The sequence below is a fragment of the Bombina bombina genome, chromosome 1 (genome assembly GCF_027579735.1).
Source record: "Bombina bombina isolate aBomBom1 chromosome 1, aBomBom1.pri, whole genome shotgun sequence".
NCBI classification, from domain to species: Eukaryota; Metazoa; Chordata; class Amphibia; order Anura; family Bombinatoridae; genus Bombina; species Bombina bombina.
The window spans coordinates 1,188,167,275-1,188,184,130 of NC_069499.1; the positions used below are offsets into that span (position 1 = coordinate 1,188,167,275).

At 41.8% G+C, this 16,856-nt stretch overlaps 1 protein-coding gene and 1 non-coding gene across 2 annotated transcripts in view; both read left to right on the top strand.

The window, feature by feature from the left end:
• CCDC43 (coiled-coil domain containing 43) overlaps positions 1 to 16,856 on the top strand; it is a 183,426-nt gene that overhangs the window by 118,163 nt on the left and 48,407 nt on the right. Inside the window, exon 4 of the mRNA XM_053699960.1 lies at positions 5,431 to 5,489. Within this exon, the coding sequence (XP_053555935.1) occupies positions 5,431 to 5,489 (59 nt within the window). The remainder of the gene's footprint in view (positions 1 to 5,430; positions 5,490 to 16,856) is intronic.
• On the top strand, positions 8,581 to 8,692 carry LOC128646364 (U5 spliceosomal RNA). The gene has a single exon (XR_008400301.1). It is a non-coding gene; the product is annotated as a U5 spliceosomal RNA (small nuclear RNA).

The window sequence follows — 16,856 nt, forward strand, 5'->3', positions numbered from 1 at the left end:
CAGTCTTTGGATTCAGAACATTGTTTCACAAGGGTACAGAATAGGTTTCTAGGTAAGGCCGCCTGCGAGAAGATTTTTTTCTCTCTTGCATTCCAATAAACCCAGTGAAGGCTCAGGCATTTCTGAAATGTGTTTCAGATCTAGAGTTGGCTGGGGTAATTGTGCCAGTTCCAGTTCTGGAACGGGGTCTGGGGTTTTACTCAAATCTATTCATTGTACCAAAGAAGGAGAATTCCTTCAGACCAGTTCTGGATCTAAAAATATTGAATCGTATATGGTCCTTATAGTCACCATTTTGAATGTAAGGATACCAACATTCAAAATGGTGACTATAAGGACTATTCTGCCTTTTGTTCAGCAAGGGCATTATATGTCTACAATAGACTTACAGGATGCATATCTTCATATTCCAATTCATCCAGATCACTATCAGTTCCTGAGATTCTCTTTTCTAGACAAGCATTACCAGTTTGTTGCCCTTCCGTTTGGCCTAGCAACAGCTCCAAGGATCTTTTCAAAGGTTCTCGGTGCCCTTCTCTCTGTAATCAGAGAACAGGGTATTGCGGTATTTCCTTATTTGGACGATATCTTGGTACTTGCTCAGTCTTCACATTCTGCAGAATCTCATACGAATCAACTTGTGTCGTTTCTTCAAAGACATGGTTGGAGGATCAATTTACCAAAGAGTTATTTGATTCCTCAGACAAAGGTAACCTTTTTGGGTTTTCAAATAGATTGTGTCCATGACCTTGTCTCTAACAGAAAAGAGACGTCTGAAATTGGTTTCAGCCTGTCGAAACCTTCAGTCTCAATCGTTCCCTTCGGTAGCTTTGTGCATGGAAATTCTAGGTCTCATGACTGCTGCATCGGACGCGATCCCCTTTGCTCGTTTTCACATGAGACCTCTTCAGCTTTGTATGCTGAACCAGTGGTGCAGGGATTATACAAAGATATCACAATTAATATCCTTAAATCCCAATGTACGACACTCTCTGACGTGGTGGATAGATCACCATCGTTTAGTCCAAGGGGCTTCTTTTGTTCGTCCAACCTGGACTGTGATCTCAACAGATGCGAGTCTGTCAGGTTGGGGAGCTGTATGGGGATCTCTGACAGCGCAGGGTGTTTGGGAATCTCAGGAGGCGAGATTACCAATCAACATTTTGGAACTCTGAAATTATAAGCAGAAGAATCAAACTGAAACAGCTACCTGAAGTACTTTTCTACCAAAAACGGAATTGGCTGTCTTTATTTTTTCCCTCCCTCTCTAGTGACTCTTGCGTGGAAGTTCCACATCTTGGGTATCTACTATCCCATACGTCAGTAGCTCATGGACTCTTGCCAATTACATGAAATAAAACATAATTTATGTAAGAACTTACCTGATTAATTTCTTTCATATTGGCAAGAGTCCATGAGGCCCACCCTTTTTTTGGTGGTTATGATTTCTTTGTATAAAGCACAATTATTTCCTAATTCCTTTGTTGATGCTTTTTACTCCTTTCTTTATCACCCCACTACTTGGCTATTCGTTAAACTGAATTGTGGGTGTGGTGAGGGGTATGTTTATAGGCATTTTGAGGTTTGGGAAACTTTGCCCCTCCTGGTAGGATTGTATATCCCATATGTCACTAGCTCATGGACTCTTGCCAATATGAAATAATGAATTTATCAGGTAAGTTCTTACATAAATTATGTTTTACAGCTTCTTGTGGGCCACCAGACGAGAGCTTATCCGTGTCCTTTTTTTCTGAAGGGTCCTTCCTCTGGGGGCGCGGTTCCTTCTGAGGCTTCAGGGGGACAGCCGGCTGGATCGGGGCCTTTAGATGCCCCGCCGGAGAATCCTACTCCTGATTGTCTTTTTGTTTGTGTATCTGATCCCAGTTCTGAGCTCTTGAGGAATCAGGTCTCTGACAGGCTGGCCCTGTTAGTGTTTCTATTCCTTTGGCGTTTCGCCTGTGGGTGCTTCCTACTTTTATTTTGATCCAGTTAGGATAGGTTTCTTTTATTTCCGGAGCTTGAGACTGTTATAATCTTCCTTTTGGAAATTATTTTCTTCTCTGGTATTTGGATACTTAGCGATTTTATGATTTTATGATTTTTTGCGGAAGTCACACAAAAAAATAAAATATATTAAGACAATGTTTAAGCCTTAGAGCTTCTTTGTCTGTCGTTTGTCTGTTTGTTTAGTCTAGCCCTGCTAGGGGTTGGGACTTTCAGTTAAGCTCTTGAACAGTTCATTGTACCCTGGTTTGCAGACTGGTCCTGGTTGGGTACTAGTCACTCTGTTCTTTTGAGGTTTATATCAGAGATGTTGTATCCCTGTCAACAGGCTGGTCCTGTTTGGGTCCTAAGTTTACTTCTTGTTAAGAGGTTGTTTTCTTGTATTTACAAGTTATAGGAGGTCCTTTCCTGGATTTCAGGTTGGTCCTTGTCATCTTGATGGGCCGTCAGACGTTGGTTCGTACTCTATCCTAAGTGTGTTGTCCCTAAATAGCTTGCATGGCTAGCTGGGTTTATGAATCTTGTTGTGGCAGTGTATTTGTAGTTCCTGTGAACCTTTGGACGGGAGCTGGAGTCCTCTCTTCTGAGGGGGATCAGATAACTGCTTAGAGATCTTCAGTACCTGGTGAGGGGGTGATGGTTTCCCTCTATTGGTACTCTTTTGTGGATCGTATAATCCTATTGTACGATCTCCTTCACCAGTTTTTTTCTCCTCTTTTTGAGGTTTGCTGCCCCTTTTCGCTTCCCCTATTTTCTTGGGGTAGGACTTGCAGTCCTCTGAGGAGACCCGGTTCTTCTGGACCGTTTTTTCCTTGCAGATCCTTATACTTGGGGATCTGAGGGATTGTTATGCAATATCTCTTGCCCACGCATTCTAGGTATTTGTTGATTACTTGTGCTATTGTTTTTCCGGGGATGATCCAGTTTGGATCTTTAAAGACTGTTATATTTCTCAATCTGGGATTAATTTCCAAGGTTTGAGTTCTGTTCTCTTTTGGCTCCTTCTTTTGTTTTTGGACTTTGTAGGTATTATTATAGAAGCCCTTTGGGGCTGAGTGACCAGTCACTGGGATACATCTTGAGAGATCAGAGTCCGAGACCTCATGGGAGGTTTGGCAGTGATTGCATCGATTCTGGTGCAATTTTCATTCCAGAAGGAGTATCTTGTGGTTGTTCTGCAAGATTTTGGCCATTGATCCTGCTCCTAATTTTGGGATCAGGATTTTTAACCTAGCCCTAGTCTTTGACTTGGCATTTGGTTGTTTCCAGATTTTAATAGGCTTAAATATGTCTGGCATCCGGTAGCAGGTTTGGTTTTTCCAGGCCTGGGAAATTCTATTTTTCCTACTGAGGCCGTTCTTTTCTCTCTTCTGGAGAGATGGAAGTTTTTTCCTGGAATATTCTTTTTTAGATTATTCCTGGATTTCTTAGTTTTCCTTCTATTTTGAAGTATCCACTCTACTGCGCCTACCCAGTTGGCTCCTCCTGAGGTAGTTTTTCCTTCTGTCTCTAGGAGTTCAGTGGGTCAAGGTTTCTCTTGTTGCAGTGTACCCTCCCTTCGGGTTTCTGAGGGGTTACGATAATAGGTATCCTGGATCCTGAGTTAGTCTCTGGATGTGTCGGTGCCTTCTTACGTTTTTTTTTCCCCTAAGATCTAGTGGTTGGAGATTCATTAGTGATCTCTGGGCTTTATTGATGCTGGGATTTTTTAATATCTCTGGTCCTTCGGACATTGCCAGTCGCTTTGGTGTTAATACTGTTAGTTCGGAGTAGGGGTCAGGTATTCTGAGTGCTCTGTTTGGGCATCGACCACGTATCTTGTCTCTGCAGGACCCTTACTTAGGTTGAGAGACCTTGTAGTTGGTTCTTCCTTCTTGGAGGGGTTGTCCTTCCTTGCCCCGTCTTCTAGTAGGGGAGTAGTTGGTCCGCCCTGTTTTCTGAGTTTATTCACTTGTCTTTTACAGGGATGTCCTGGTGCTAATCTGCTAGCTGTTCAGTTGGCTAATTACCATGTGTTGACGTTTAGTCGGGCTGCCTACCGATTAAAGCCTGCGACTTTGGTTTGTGGCATAAACAGATGTTCCTTTTCCATTCTGTTCTGCTCCTGGGGTTTTTATGACCTACGGGTGTTCAGTCTCTTGGTGCTATTTGGCCGTCTTTGGTGAGGTAGTCTTGTTCTACCTTTTTGTCCTTTTGTGCCTTCTGGGACTTTGTTTCAGGTTAAGGCTTTCCTTTGGTTCCTTTTGGATCCATGTAAGAGGTGGTCTGAAATTTTTCCTTCATTTTGCTCTCCTCCATCGGTAGAGTATTTTATTCGGGACCTTGTCCTCTTGCAGCCTGGTAGCCGCTTTTTTTCGAGTTATGCTAGGGGCTTCTCTATCTGTTTTGCCCTTGAATCTTCTGGAATTGTTTTCTGGAGGTTCTTTTGGACCTTCTTATCTTATTCTTCCCTTCTTTCAGTTAGGGAGAAGGTGGTGTGGGAGTCCGTTTGTTATGTCTCTTACCATGTGTTCATGAAGAGGTTTTTTGTTTGTGTGCTTCTAGTGAGTGGGATTTTTGTCTCCTCAGAGGCGTTTGTGCTCAGTGGAGTCCTGCATTTAGAGTGCTCTAACTGGGCTTGTTATGGTTCTAATTGATGGACAGTTTCCTTGTCCTCTTTCCATATTTTTTTTCTCCTGCTTCTGTTGAAGTAGTTTTTTATCGAGAGTCCGGGTTGTGTCAGGCTCTGTGCCATCAGAATGGGCCGCCTTTTTGTTCCCGCCCGTTTGCATTCAGTGTCCTCTATAAGCTTGGGTATTGATTTCCCTTAATTAATGAATGCAGCTGTGGACTCTCTCTGTTTAAGAAGAAAAACTTAAATTATGCTTACCTTATAATTTTCTTTTCCCCGCCCATGTTTTTATCTATGGGGCGGCCTTAATTTTTTATCTTTTGGCACATTTTTTCATCCTGAGGTAAGTGGTGGATGAGGTAAGTGGGGGGAGGTATTTTTAAACCTTTGGCTGGGTTGTCTTTGCCTCCTCCTGGTGGCCAGGTTCTGTATTTCCTAAAAGTAATGAATGCAGCTGTGGACTCCAACCGTCAGAAGAAAAGAAAATTATCAGGTAAGCATAATTTAAGTTTTTTTATCATACACTTGTTAATTATGCAATTCTATTGCATTGAGTGGTCCTTTTAATATGGGTTACTGGGAAACCACATCAGACATTTTTATAAAAATGCAAGACTTCAGCGTGTATCACTTTGACACTCTGCTGTGTATTTCAGTTGTTTTTGAAAGTGCAAACATTGAAGCGTATCATGTATTGGTTGGTTATGAAATTCCTCTTTCAGTGTGAATGGCAAGTACTTCTTTCATGTATTTATCAGGAATATGTTTCCAGCTTGACAACTTTTCAGTTACATAATTACCTTAACTAACAATACATCAGATGAAGAGGTGGAGATGAGTTCTGCAGCAGCCAACTTCCTGCCTTCTGATAAATGTATCCTTTTATGTTTGTATATGGATATAAACAGTGAGTTATAAAAAAATAAGGGCTTTCCAATTCTATTCCTACGGATTTGTTAGCATTAGTAAATTTTGTTTTAGTCCTTATGCTGCAAGATCTTTAAAGTCACATTCTAGTGCAAAGATTACATGCTCTAATTTATCAGTGCACATCCATTTTTGTATTCCTGACCTTCAGTAACTGGGGTCGATCACAATCCTTTAGAAAAACAGAAAATTATTTATATACAAAAATCCCCATATACTTAAATGGTGAATTTTGCAGAAAACAAAATTCGATACATTTTTCTAAAGAATTCTTATTGACCCCCTACGCGTCTTCTTTTCATTTAAATTGTGGTGGAGATAAAAACGTAAGTTTCTAATTCTTAACCAAAGGGGGTTAAACACATAGGTTAAGCCCTTCACGGCCGAGGACCTGCCAGGAACGTCCTACAAAAAAATACCCTTCGTTACCAAGGACGTTTTTTTACACACAGATGCAGAGAGAGCCACTCTGTGGCCCTCTCTGCACCGGTAGTGATAGTGCCGATCGTTGGTGGGTGGGAGCATTAGCAGGGAGGCGGGTGGACGGCCCATCGCTACCCAGCATCCGGTTCCTGTATGTGCAATGTGCAAGCCGGGTGCCGGGAGTGTGCGGGGGGCATGGGCAGCAACCACTGCCACCAATGCAATTGAATGGGAAGGAAGGAGAGGGAGAAAAAATCATGATCAAAGGATCTGAGAGGGGTATTGAGGGGGGGGGCAGCTACACTACAGAAAAATTCATATTTCATTCTTATGACCTGCTGAGTCAACAGGATCATCAATTACTGTTGGGAACTCTTTGCCTCTAGTGTAAGTAAGAGGTGAAGTAATTAGGTGTCTGACAAAGATTTCTTCTATCAAGATTTTTTTGTTTTGAAGCCAGGGCAAGATTGCTCTGATCTTCCATCACAATTGGGTATAGCTTTACTCCACGTTAGTCTCTTCAGGAGGGCTGTGGTAGCTTTTAAGCAGTTGGGAACTTGTGAGGTGGACCTCACTGTGTTTTCCTTACATTATGCTGCCCTGGTATAGAAAGCCTGAGTAGGTTTACTCTGTATTTTTTCTACAGGCCTCTGTGAGGAGCGACATCCTCTCACACTGGGTAGGCTGTCCCCCTGCCGGATGGCTAGATGCAGGTAAGTGCCCAGTCTTCTATAATTTGGGGACTTGGACTTCAGAAAATAAACTGCAATATTTGGGACATGTATATATCCTTGGAAAGGATGTTTCAGGCAGGCACTGCTGACCAGGAGACTAGGGGATAATACTTTATAGAGTTTACCCTGATTTTGCATATTGGATCATTAGGGGTTAATGTCAACTTATATTTCTCAAATCGAATGCAGTGTTGCTCAACATGTTTCTATGTTAAAGGGTACTTATCTTGCTATACAGAAAAATGCAAGAATGTTGTGCCTAAGAAATATTTGTGCAGAGCACGCTCTTTACACACTGAGCGGCGCAGTTTTGGGATTTTTTTATTGTTTTCATTGCAATATCTGTATCTGACTGAGCGGGACAGTTGCATTCAATGGCGGCTACGACAGGATGAGGCGCAAGGTCATTCCTTCGTCTGATACTGAAGTGTTATCCTTCAGATGTATGCTTGTTCTCCTCGTGTACTGTTAAAGGAGGTATTAGCTACTTGGACGACTAATAAGCCTGTCGTCGTCAACCCTGTATAGGTCCACTTTATTGTCACTTCTTATGAGGAGGTGTCTATAGACGGGCTGCAGATATTTTCACAGAAATATCTAGGGATACTTGTCTCCCGTATGCACTAGTGGACTGTGCTGCTATGGTGCAGAGTACTTCGATTTCTATGGGAGATAGCTGCTCCTTACGGATCCATGGGATAAGAAACTGGAGGTTTATTTGGAGCAATGCCTTGTCTTTCCAGATTTGCTGTGATCGGTCGTGGGCACTGTGACTGAGATCTTTGTCAACAGATACCACCTAGGCCTTATAGTTCAGCAATGGCAGTTTCAATTCTTATGTTCCTCCAGATTCATGCCTCTGGCGTTTTTCTTTCAATGTTTGGTCTTGGCCTGGCAGACATATTCTCCGAAATTTACGAAGATAGGTTGTTCTTCCTTTCATCAAGGGAATTTTTTCTTTCCTCCTTATGCGATCCATCCAACTTTGATTCCTCCCAGAGACAGAATTCTCAGTTGGGAGTATCTGCAACCTAGGAGCGATAATCCCAGTCCCATTCTGGGAAAGAGATCTAGGTATTACCTCAAGTTACTCAGGTTTTGCCCTTCTAACTATTCTCCTTTAGTTCAAGAGGGTCTGTTTATAACATTCATAGACCTGAAGGATGTGCTTATTGTTCTCTTGAAACTCTGTCATCTGAGTTTCCTCATCCTTAAAAGACATTTTAGTCTTGGGATATTGCAGTGCTGGACTTATTGGTTCATGTGTCATCCTTTATTTGAGCAATTTCTCTTTGCCGGAGATTTTGCCCAATATACTTATCTTGTTCTGTCTACGATGATTTATTGAGGACCTTGATAAAATCTCTATCAGATTTTTTATCTGAAGTCAGATAATCAAGAATTTATTCCTTCCTCTCTCTACAAGAGGATTTGGGAGAGTAGTTAACACTCTGTTTTTTAATTCTTCTGCCCGGTCAACAGGAAGTTCTTGTGGTCCGGTAGATAGCTTCCACTTTGTAACCAGAAGTTTGGAAACTTTGGATATAGCTGCCATTGCGTTTCCTTATCTTTTCCAGTGGCTCTAGATAGGCCGTGATGTAGATCAGTTGGTAAATACCCTGACTACAAGGAAAGCCTATTTATAGAAGAGTATGAAGGGAATTGGCCTGATGATCCATAGACATCATTCCCCTGTTATTTTCCATAAAATGGAGGATTTGCTTTCTGTCGCAAAGGATAGATTAAGATTAATCTCTCTCCCGTAGTGGTGAGTATCCATTTTGGGTTGAGCGTGTCGGACGGATGCCAGTATGCTGGGCTGGTTTGCAGTCTGGGACTTGTTTCAGATCTGACTGTGGCTCAATACAAGCTGTAGTAGGCATACTCTGGTTTCTCTTCAGATCAAATAAATCCCTTTTACTAAAGATTTCCCTGGAACGGATTTACTATGAGTTTTCAAGAATTTTTTATGAGACTCTACATTGTAGAGCTAAGGCAGAGCCGCAGGCTCAGATCCCCACTCAGCCCTTACAAGTCTTTAACTTGTTTTCAGTTGGTTAATGTCACCTCAATGGTTGCATCAACCATCAGGGAGGAACTCAGAGTTCCTTAAGCCATTGTGGAGGTGATTTGGATGGTTCAGTGGGCGGAAGCCCATAATAGTTGTCTTAGGCCATCCTCATTCCAGGTCTGGACAACCGGGAAGCGGTATCGGAAGCAGTCAATGTAGCCTGGTTGTTAGCTGCGGTCTTGCAACTCAAGGATTTATGGGTTTTAATCCAGCTGCTGCGCTGGATGCCCGTTTAGCAGACAGACTTCCTTCTGGGGAGTGGGAGCTCCTTCCGGAGGTATTCTCCAGCCTGACCCTCAAGGGGGGGGGGGGGCTGTGGAGCTGGATTTGAGAACATTTTGGCGGAATCCAAGCTCTGAGGTGTGTTTTAAGGCTAGGGATACACAAGCGGATCTAATAGAGGCTCTAGCGTTTGCTTTGGGTCTTCAGGTTGACTTACCTTTTTTTCTCAGATACTCTCCTTCCACAAGTTATGGCTCGTATCAAGTAAAAGAGTGCGTCACTGATTATCAGCTCCTGCATGACTCTGCAGGTCCTGGTGTGCAGACTTAGTAGAGATTCATCTGTTTCACCTTGGAGATTGCCTCTGTGGTGGGTCCTTCTATCTCAGGGGGCCCTTCCTTTATCCACATATCTTTCTCTGAAGCTTCTGTTTGGAGTTTGAGCACTTGATTTAGCTAAGCGTGAATTTTCGATTTGGTCATTGAGACCATAGTTTAGGCTTGTTAACAGGTTCCTAGAAAGACTTACAATAAGATATGGCGTAACTATCCTTTTTTGATGTGAGTCTAAAGGATTTTTGAAGTAGGGTCGGTATCCCAAGGATCTTGTCTTTTCTCCAGGTAGGCCTTGAGAGGGGTTATCTGTCAGTACCCTCAAAGGTCAGATCTGGCAGACGTGCCGGATGAAAGGTCAGATCTGGCGGACGTGCTGGATGTTAAATCCTTGGCCAGGACTTGGTCAGGATCAGGCCTGTATTAAGATCTTGTTAATAAGGTTTTTCTGCAGGCTCCGTTGAGCTTTTTCTTCCCTTAGATATTAAGTTTTTCTTGTGGAGTTTAGTTTCTTACGACTAATCTCTGCTCGGAGGGTTTCTGAACTCTCAGCTTGCAGGGTGATTTTCCTTATCGCATGTTTTCATGCAGTTAAGGCAGTTTTTCGTATCAAGTTTGGTTTTCTTCCTAAGGTTGTTCAGACAGAAAGATTAATCAGGAAATGGTTGTTCCTTCTCTCTGTCCTAATCCTCCTTCTCTCTGTCCTAATCCTCCTCCTCATAAGGAACGTTTGTTGCCCAACTTACGGGTTGTGCGGGTTCGTGAATTCCTTTGCAGGCAACTAAGATTTTTTTGTCTGTCTTCTGCATTGCTTGTTGCCTTTCGGGTAAATCTACTGCATCTTCTCTTTCTTTCCGGTGGAGAAGTATTATTGTTTGGCGTGAGACTTCTGGACAGCAGCCTCCTTTGGGATTTACAGTCCATTCCACGAGGGCTGTTTCTTCTTCTCGGGTCCTCTAGAATGAGGCCTCTGTGGCACAGATTTGCGAGGTTGCAACTTGGTCTTCCTTGCGTACGTTTTCAAAGTCTATAAATTGGATTCTTTGGGCTCGGCTGAGGCGTCTTTTGGAAGAATGGTTCTTCAAGCAGTTGTGCCTCCCTTATTTGTGTCCTCTAGCTTGGGTATTGATTCCCAACAGTAATTCATGATCCCGTGGACTCAGTGTCATACGAAAGAAAACAAAATTTATGCTTACCTGATAAATTTATTTATTTCTTGACACTGTGAGTCCACGGCCCTCCCTGTTTTTTCAGACAGTTTTGTTTATAACAACCTCGGGCACCTCTGCATCTTTTGTGTTACTTCCTTTCTCTCCTTTTCCTTCAGTCGAATGCTGGGGTTTGTGGGAAGGGAGGTGATGCTTAACAGCCTTGCTGTAGTGCTCTTTGCCTCCTCCTGCTGGCCAGGAGTGATGTTCCCAACAGTAATTGATGATCTCGTTGATTCACCGTGTCAAGAATGAAAAATTGGGGGGGGCAAACTGGGTACTGGCAGACAGCTGCCAGTACCCAAGATGGTGGCAAATAAGTAGAAGGGGGAGGCTTAGAGAGCTGTTTGGGGGGGGAGATCAGGGAGGTTGGGGGCTAAGGGGCGGGGTCCATCACAGCTGAATAAATATACTATTAAGATGGCAGGGAAAATTATGGGGTGGGGGAGGGAAGATAGCTGTTTGGGAGGGTTCATGGGGTGGGAGGCTGATCTCTACACTAAAGCTAAAATTAACCCTACAAGTCCCTAATTAACCCCTTCACTGCTGGGCAAAATACAAGTGTGGTGCGCAGCAGCATTTTGCGGCCTTCTAATTACCAAAAAAGAATGCCAAAGCCATATATGTCTGCTATTCACACTAAACTACACTGTTCTACCCCCTATACCGGCGCCCCCGGAGCCCCCCGCAACTAAATAAAGTTACTAACCCCTAAACCGCCGCTCCTAGACCCTGCCCCAACTCTGATAAATGTATTAACCCCTAAACCGCCGCTCCTAGACCCCGCCGCAAGTCTTATAAATGTATTAACCCCTAAACCGCCGCTCCTAGATCCCGCCGCAAGTCTTATAAATGTATTAACCCCTAAACCGCCGCTCCCGGACACCGCTGCCACCTACATTATACCTAGTAACCCCTATCCTGCCCCCCCCCCACACCGTCGCCACCTATAACAAATTTATTAACCCCTATCCTGCCCCCCACTACACCGCCGCCACTGTAATAAAATTATTAACCCCTAAACCTAAGTCTAACACTAACCCTAACACCCCCCTAACTTAAATATTAATTAAATAAATCTAAATAATATTTCTATTATTAACTAAGTTAATCCTATTTAAAACTAAATACTTACCTATAAAATAAACCCTAATATAGCTACAATATAATTAATAATTACATTGTAGCTATCTTAGGATTTATATTTATTTTACAGGTAACTTTGTATTTATTTTAGCTAGTTAGAATAGTTATTAAATAGTTATTAACTATTTAATAACTACCTAGCTAAAAGAAATACAAAATTACCTCTAAAACAAATCCTAACCTAAGTTACAATTAAACCTAACACTACACTATCATTAAATAAATTAAATAAACTACCTACAAATAACTACAATTAAATACAATTACATAAACTAACTAAAGTACAAAAAATAAAAAAAATAAGTTACAAACATTTAAAAAAATATTACAACAATTTTAAGCTACTTACACCTAATCTAAGCCCCCTAATAAAATAACAAACTCCCCCCAAAATAAAAAAATGCCCTACCCTATTCTACATTTAAAAAGTTCAAAGCTCTTTTACCTTACCAGCCCTTAAAAGGGCCTTTTGTGGGGGCATGCCCCAAAGAGTTCAGCTCTTTTGCCTGTAAAAGAAAAATACAACCCCCCCCCAACATTAAAACCCACCACCCACATACCCCTAATCTAACCCAAACCCCCCTTAAAATAACCTAACACTAATCCCCTGAAGTTCATCCTACCTTTAGTTGTCTTCACTCAGCCGAGCCACAGATGGAACTGAAGAGGACATCCGGACCGGCAGAAGTTATCCTACAAGGGGAGCTGAAGAAATCTTCCATCCGATGAAGTGATCCTCCAAGCGGCGCTGAAGAAATCTTCCATCCGGGCGAGGTCATCTTCCAAGAGGCGCTGAAGAAGTCTTCTATCCGGGCAAGGTCATCTTCGAAGCCGGGTCTTGAATCTTCATCCCGCCGACGCGGAACATCCTTCTTTACCGACGAATGAAGGCTCCTTTAAGGGACGTCATCCAAGATGGCGTCCCTTCAATTCCGATTGGCTGATAGGATTCTATCAGCCAATCGGAATTAAGGTAGGAAAAATCTGATTGGCTGATTGAATCAGCCAATCAGATTGAGCTCGCATTCTATTGGCTGATCGGAACAGCCAATAGAATGCGAGCTCAATCTGATTGGCTGATTGGATCAGCCAATCGGATTGAACTTGAATCTGATTGGCTGATTCCATCAGCCAATCAGAATATTCCTACCTTAATTCCGATTGGCTGATAGAATCCTATCAGCCAATCGGAATTGAAGGGACACCATCTTGGATGACGTCCCTTAAAGGAGCCTTCATTCGTCGGTAGTTCGTCGGGAAAGAAGGATGTTCCGCGTCGGCGGGATGAAGATTCAAGACCCGGCTTCGAAGATGACCTCGCCCGGATAGAAGACTTCTTCAGCGCCTCTTGGAGGATCACTTCATCGGATGGAAGATTTCTTCAGCGCCCCTTGGAGGATAACTTCTGCCGGTCCGGATGTCCTCTTCAGTTCCATCGCTGCTCGGCTGAGTGAAGACGACTAAAGGTAGGATGATCTTCAGGGGATTAGTGTTAGGTTATTTTAAGGGGGGTTTGGGTTAGATTAGGGGTATGTGGGTGGTGGGTTTTAATGTTGGGGGGGGTTGTATTTTTCTTTTACAGGCAAAAGAGCTGAACTCTTTGGGGCATGCCCCCACAAAAGGCCCTTTTAAGGGCTGGTAAGGTAAAAGAGCTTTGAACTTTTTTAATGTAGAATAGGGTAGGGCATTTTTTTATTTTGGGGGGGTTTGTTATTTTATTAGGGGGCTTAGATTAGGTGTAAATAGCTTAAAATTGTTGTAATATGTTTTTAATTGTTTAACTTATTTTTTTTATTTTTTGTAACTTAGCTTTTTTTATTTTTTGTAACTTAGCTTTTTTTATTTTTTGTACTTTAGTTAGTTTATGTAATTGTATTTAATTGTAGTTATTTGTAGGTAGTTTATTTAATTTATTTAATGATAGTGTAGTGTTAGGTTTAATTGTAACTTAGGTTAGGATTTATTTTACAGGTAATTTTGTATTTCTTTTAGCTAGGTAGTTATTAAATAGTTAATAACTATTTAATAACTATTCTAACTAGCTAAAATAAATACAAAGTTACCTGTAAAATAAATATAAATCCTAAGATAGCTACAATGTAATTATTAATTATATTGTAGCTATCTTAGGGTTTATTTTACAGGTAAGTATTTAGTTTTAAATAGGAATAATTTATTAAAGTATAGTGTAGTGTTAGGTGTAATTGTAACTTAGGTTAGTTTTTATTTCACAGGTACATTTCTCTTTATTTTAGCTAGGTAAGCTATTAAATAGTTAATAACTATTTAATAGCTATTGTACCTAGTTAAAATAAATTGAAAGGTACCTGTAAAATAAAAATAAATCCTAAGATAGCTAGAATATAATTATTATTTATATTGTAGCTATATTAGGGTTTATTTTAAAGGTAAGTATTTAGTTTTAAATAGGATTCATTTAGTTCATAATAGAAATATGATTTAGATTTATTTAATTAATATTTAAGTTAGGGGGGTGTTAGGGTTAGTGTTAGACTTAGGTTTAGGGGTTAATAATTTTATTACAGTGGCGGCGGTGTAGTGGGGGGCAGGATAGGGGTTAATAAATTTATTATAGGTGGCGACGGTGTAGAAGGGGGCAGGATAGGGGTTAATAAATTTATTATAGGTGGCAACGGTGTAGGGGGGCAGGATAGGGGTTAATAAATTTAATATAGGTTGCGGGGGTCCGGGAGTGGCGGTTTAGGGGTTAAACTATTTAGTTGCGGCGAGGTGCGGGATCGGCAGGATAGAGGTTAATAAATTTATTATAGAGGGCGGCGGTATAGGGGGGGCAGGATAGGGGTTACTAGGTATAATGTAGTTGGCGGTGGGCTCCGGGAGCGGCGGTTTAGGGGTAACATATTTATTATAGTGTCGGTGGGCTCCGGGAGCGGCGGTTTAGGGGGTAATAACTTTATTTAGTTGCGGCGGTGTAGGGGGGACAGATTAGTGGTGTTTAGACTCGGGGTACATGTTAGGGTGTTAGGTGCAGACAGCTCCCATAGGAATGAATGGGATGTCTGTCAGCAGCAAACTTGTACTTTCGCTATGGTCAGACTCCCATTGATTCCTATGGGATCCGCCGCCTCCAGGCTGGCGGTTTGAAAACCAGGTACGCTGGGCCGTAAAAGTGCCGAGCGTACCTGCTAATTTTTTGATAACTAGCAAAAGTAGTGAGATTGTGCCGTACTTGTGTGCAGAACATCTGGAGTGACATAAGAATCGATCTGTGTCGGACGGAGTCCGGCGGATCGAAGTTTACGTCACAAAATTCTACTTTTGTCGGTCTGTAGCCTTTGATAACTAAGGCGAATCAGCCTCGCCACAAATACGCTGCGGAATTCCAGCGTATTTGAGGTTGACAGCTTGATAACTACCCCCCTTGGGGTTTTTCTACTACACTAAAGCTAAAATTAAACCTACACGCTCCCTAAAAGCTTCCTAATTAAAGGGACACTGAAACCAAATTTTTTCTTTCGTGATTCAGATAGAGTATGCAACTTTCTAATTTACTCCTATTAAGTTTTCTTCGTTCTCTTGCTTTCTTTATTTGAAAAAGGCATCTAAGCTAAGGAGCCAGCCAAATTTTAGTTCAGTACCCTGGACAGCACTTGTTTATTAGTGGGTGAATTTATTCACCAGGAACAACCCAGGTTGTTCACCAAATATGGGCCGGCATCAACTCTTAAATTCTTGCTTTTCAAATAAAGTTACCAAGAGAATGAAGAATATTTGATAATAGGAGTAAATTAGAAAGTTGCTTAAAATTGCATGCTCTACCTGAATCACGAAAGAAGATTTGGATTCAGTGTCCCTTTAACCCCTTCACTGCTGAGCATAATACACGTGTGGTGCGCAGCGGCATTTAGTGGCCTTCTAATTACCAAAATGCAACGCCAAAGCCATATATTACATATTGGTGAGGGAAGGACCCTCTGAAAAGGCTGCACTAATAGCACTCTTAGCCTGGAATTATGAAGAAAGATAAGGAGGACGAATAAAATATAACTTTTATTAATATAAAATTAAAATTGGGGACCCAGTGTGAAACCACATTAAAAACAACTAAAGATCTGCTGACCTGTTTCCTGTAATTAAAATATTGCCTTTGAGATATCTGGAGTATAAACAGGAATACTTATTTGTGGCTATATAACTGTATAACTGTAGCCACCCACTTTCAAGAGCTGTATACAGGTGGAAATTAGAGCCAATTATAAGTTGGTATGATGGGACAGTGATAGAGACATGCCAAAGACGTAAGCATGCTGTAAGTGCTTTGAGCACAGTCTGGAGAGATTGCTGAGGCTTGTGTGAGGATCTGACAGCCTGGAGACATGCTGTAAAGTCGGGACTGTGTCATCGGAAGGCAAGTTAACAGATCACAAAATATCGGAGTTATAGCAGGGGCGAGAGTGATTGTGGAGAGGATAAGTGCACCACTAAAGTTTTGTATGCAGATTGTTGGAAAAGTTCAATGGTACTAACTGTGAGTTATAATATTGTGTAGTGCTGGCTTGTTGGTACAGCAACGATATACAAAGTGCTTAATATCAGCAAACATTTCTTTTCTTTTACAAGATATACCGAGTCCACGGTTTTCATCCTTTACTTGTGGGATATAATCCTCCTGCTAACAGGAAGTGGCAAAGAGCACCACAGCAGAGCTGCTATATAGCTCCTCCATTAACTCCTCCCCCCAGTCATTCTCTTTGCCTATGCTAGCAATAGGAAGGGTAAAGTTTATGTGGTGATAAAATGATAGTTTTAGTTTTCTTCAAGAATTTTTATTTTAAATGGTACCGGAGAGTAATGTTTTTCCTCAGGCAGGACATAGAAGAAGAATTCTGCCTTGAGCCTGATGATCTTAGCAGTTGTAACTAAGATCAATGTTGGTTCCCCCAAGATTTGCTGATGAAGTACAGGAGAAATCTTCAGTATGAGGGAACGTTTCTTGCTGCAAGCAGTATTAAGGTATGTGCAGTCATTTACATTCTGAGGAGACCTGATATATCAGAATTTGGCTGACATATTCCCCATGCTGGGAAAGGGTGAGCAGTATGCCTTAGATAGGGTGGTACTGTGGTAACCTGTGTATAATTGTCCCATTCTAGAGAAAACATGGGATACTTAAGGGCTCTGTGGGTTTGACACTGG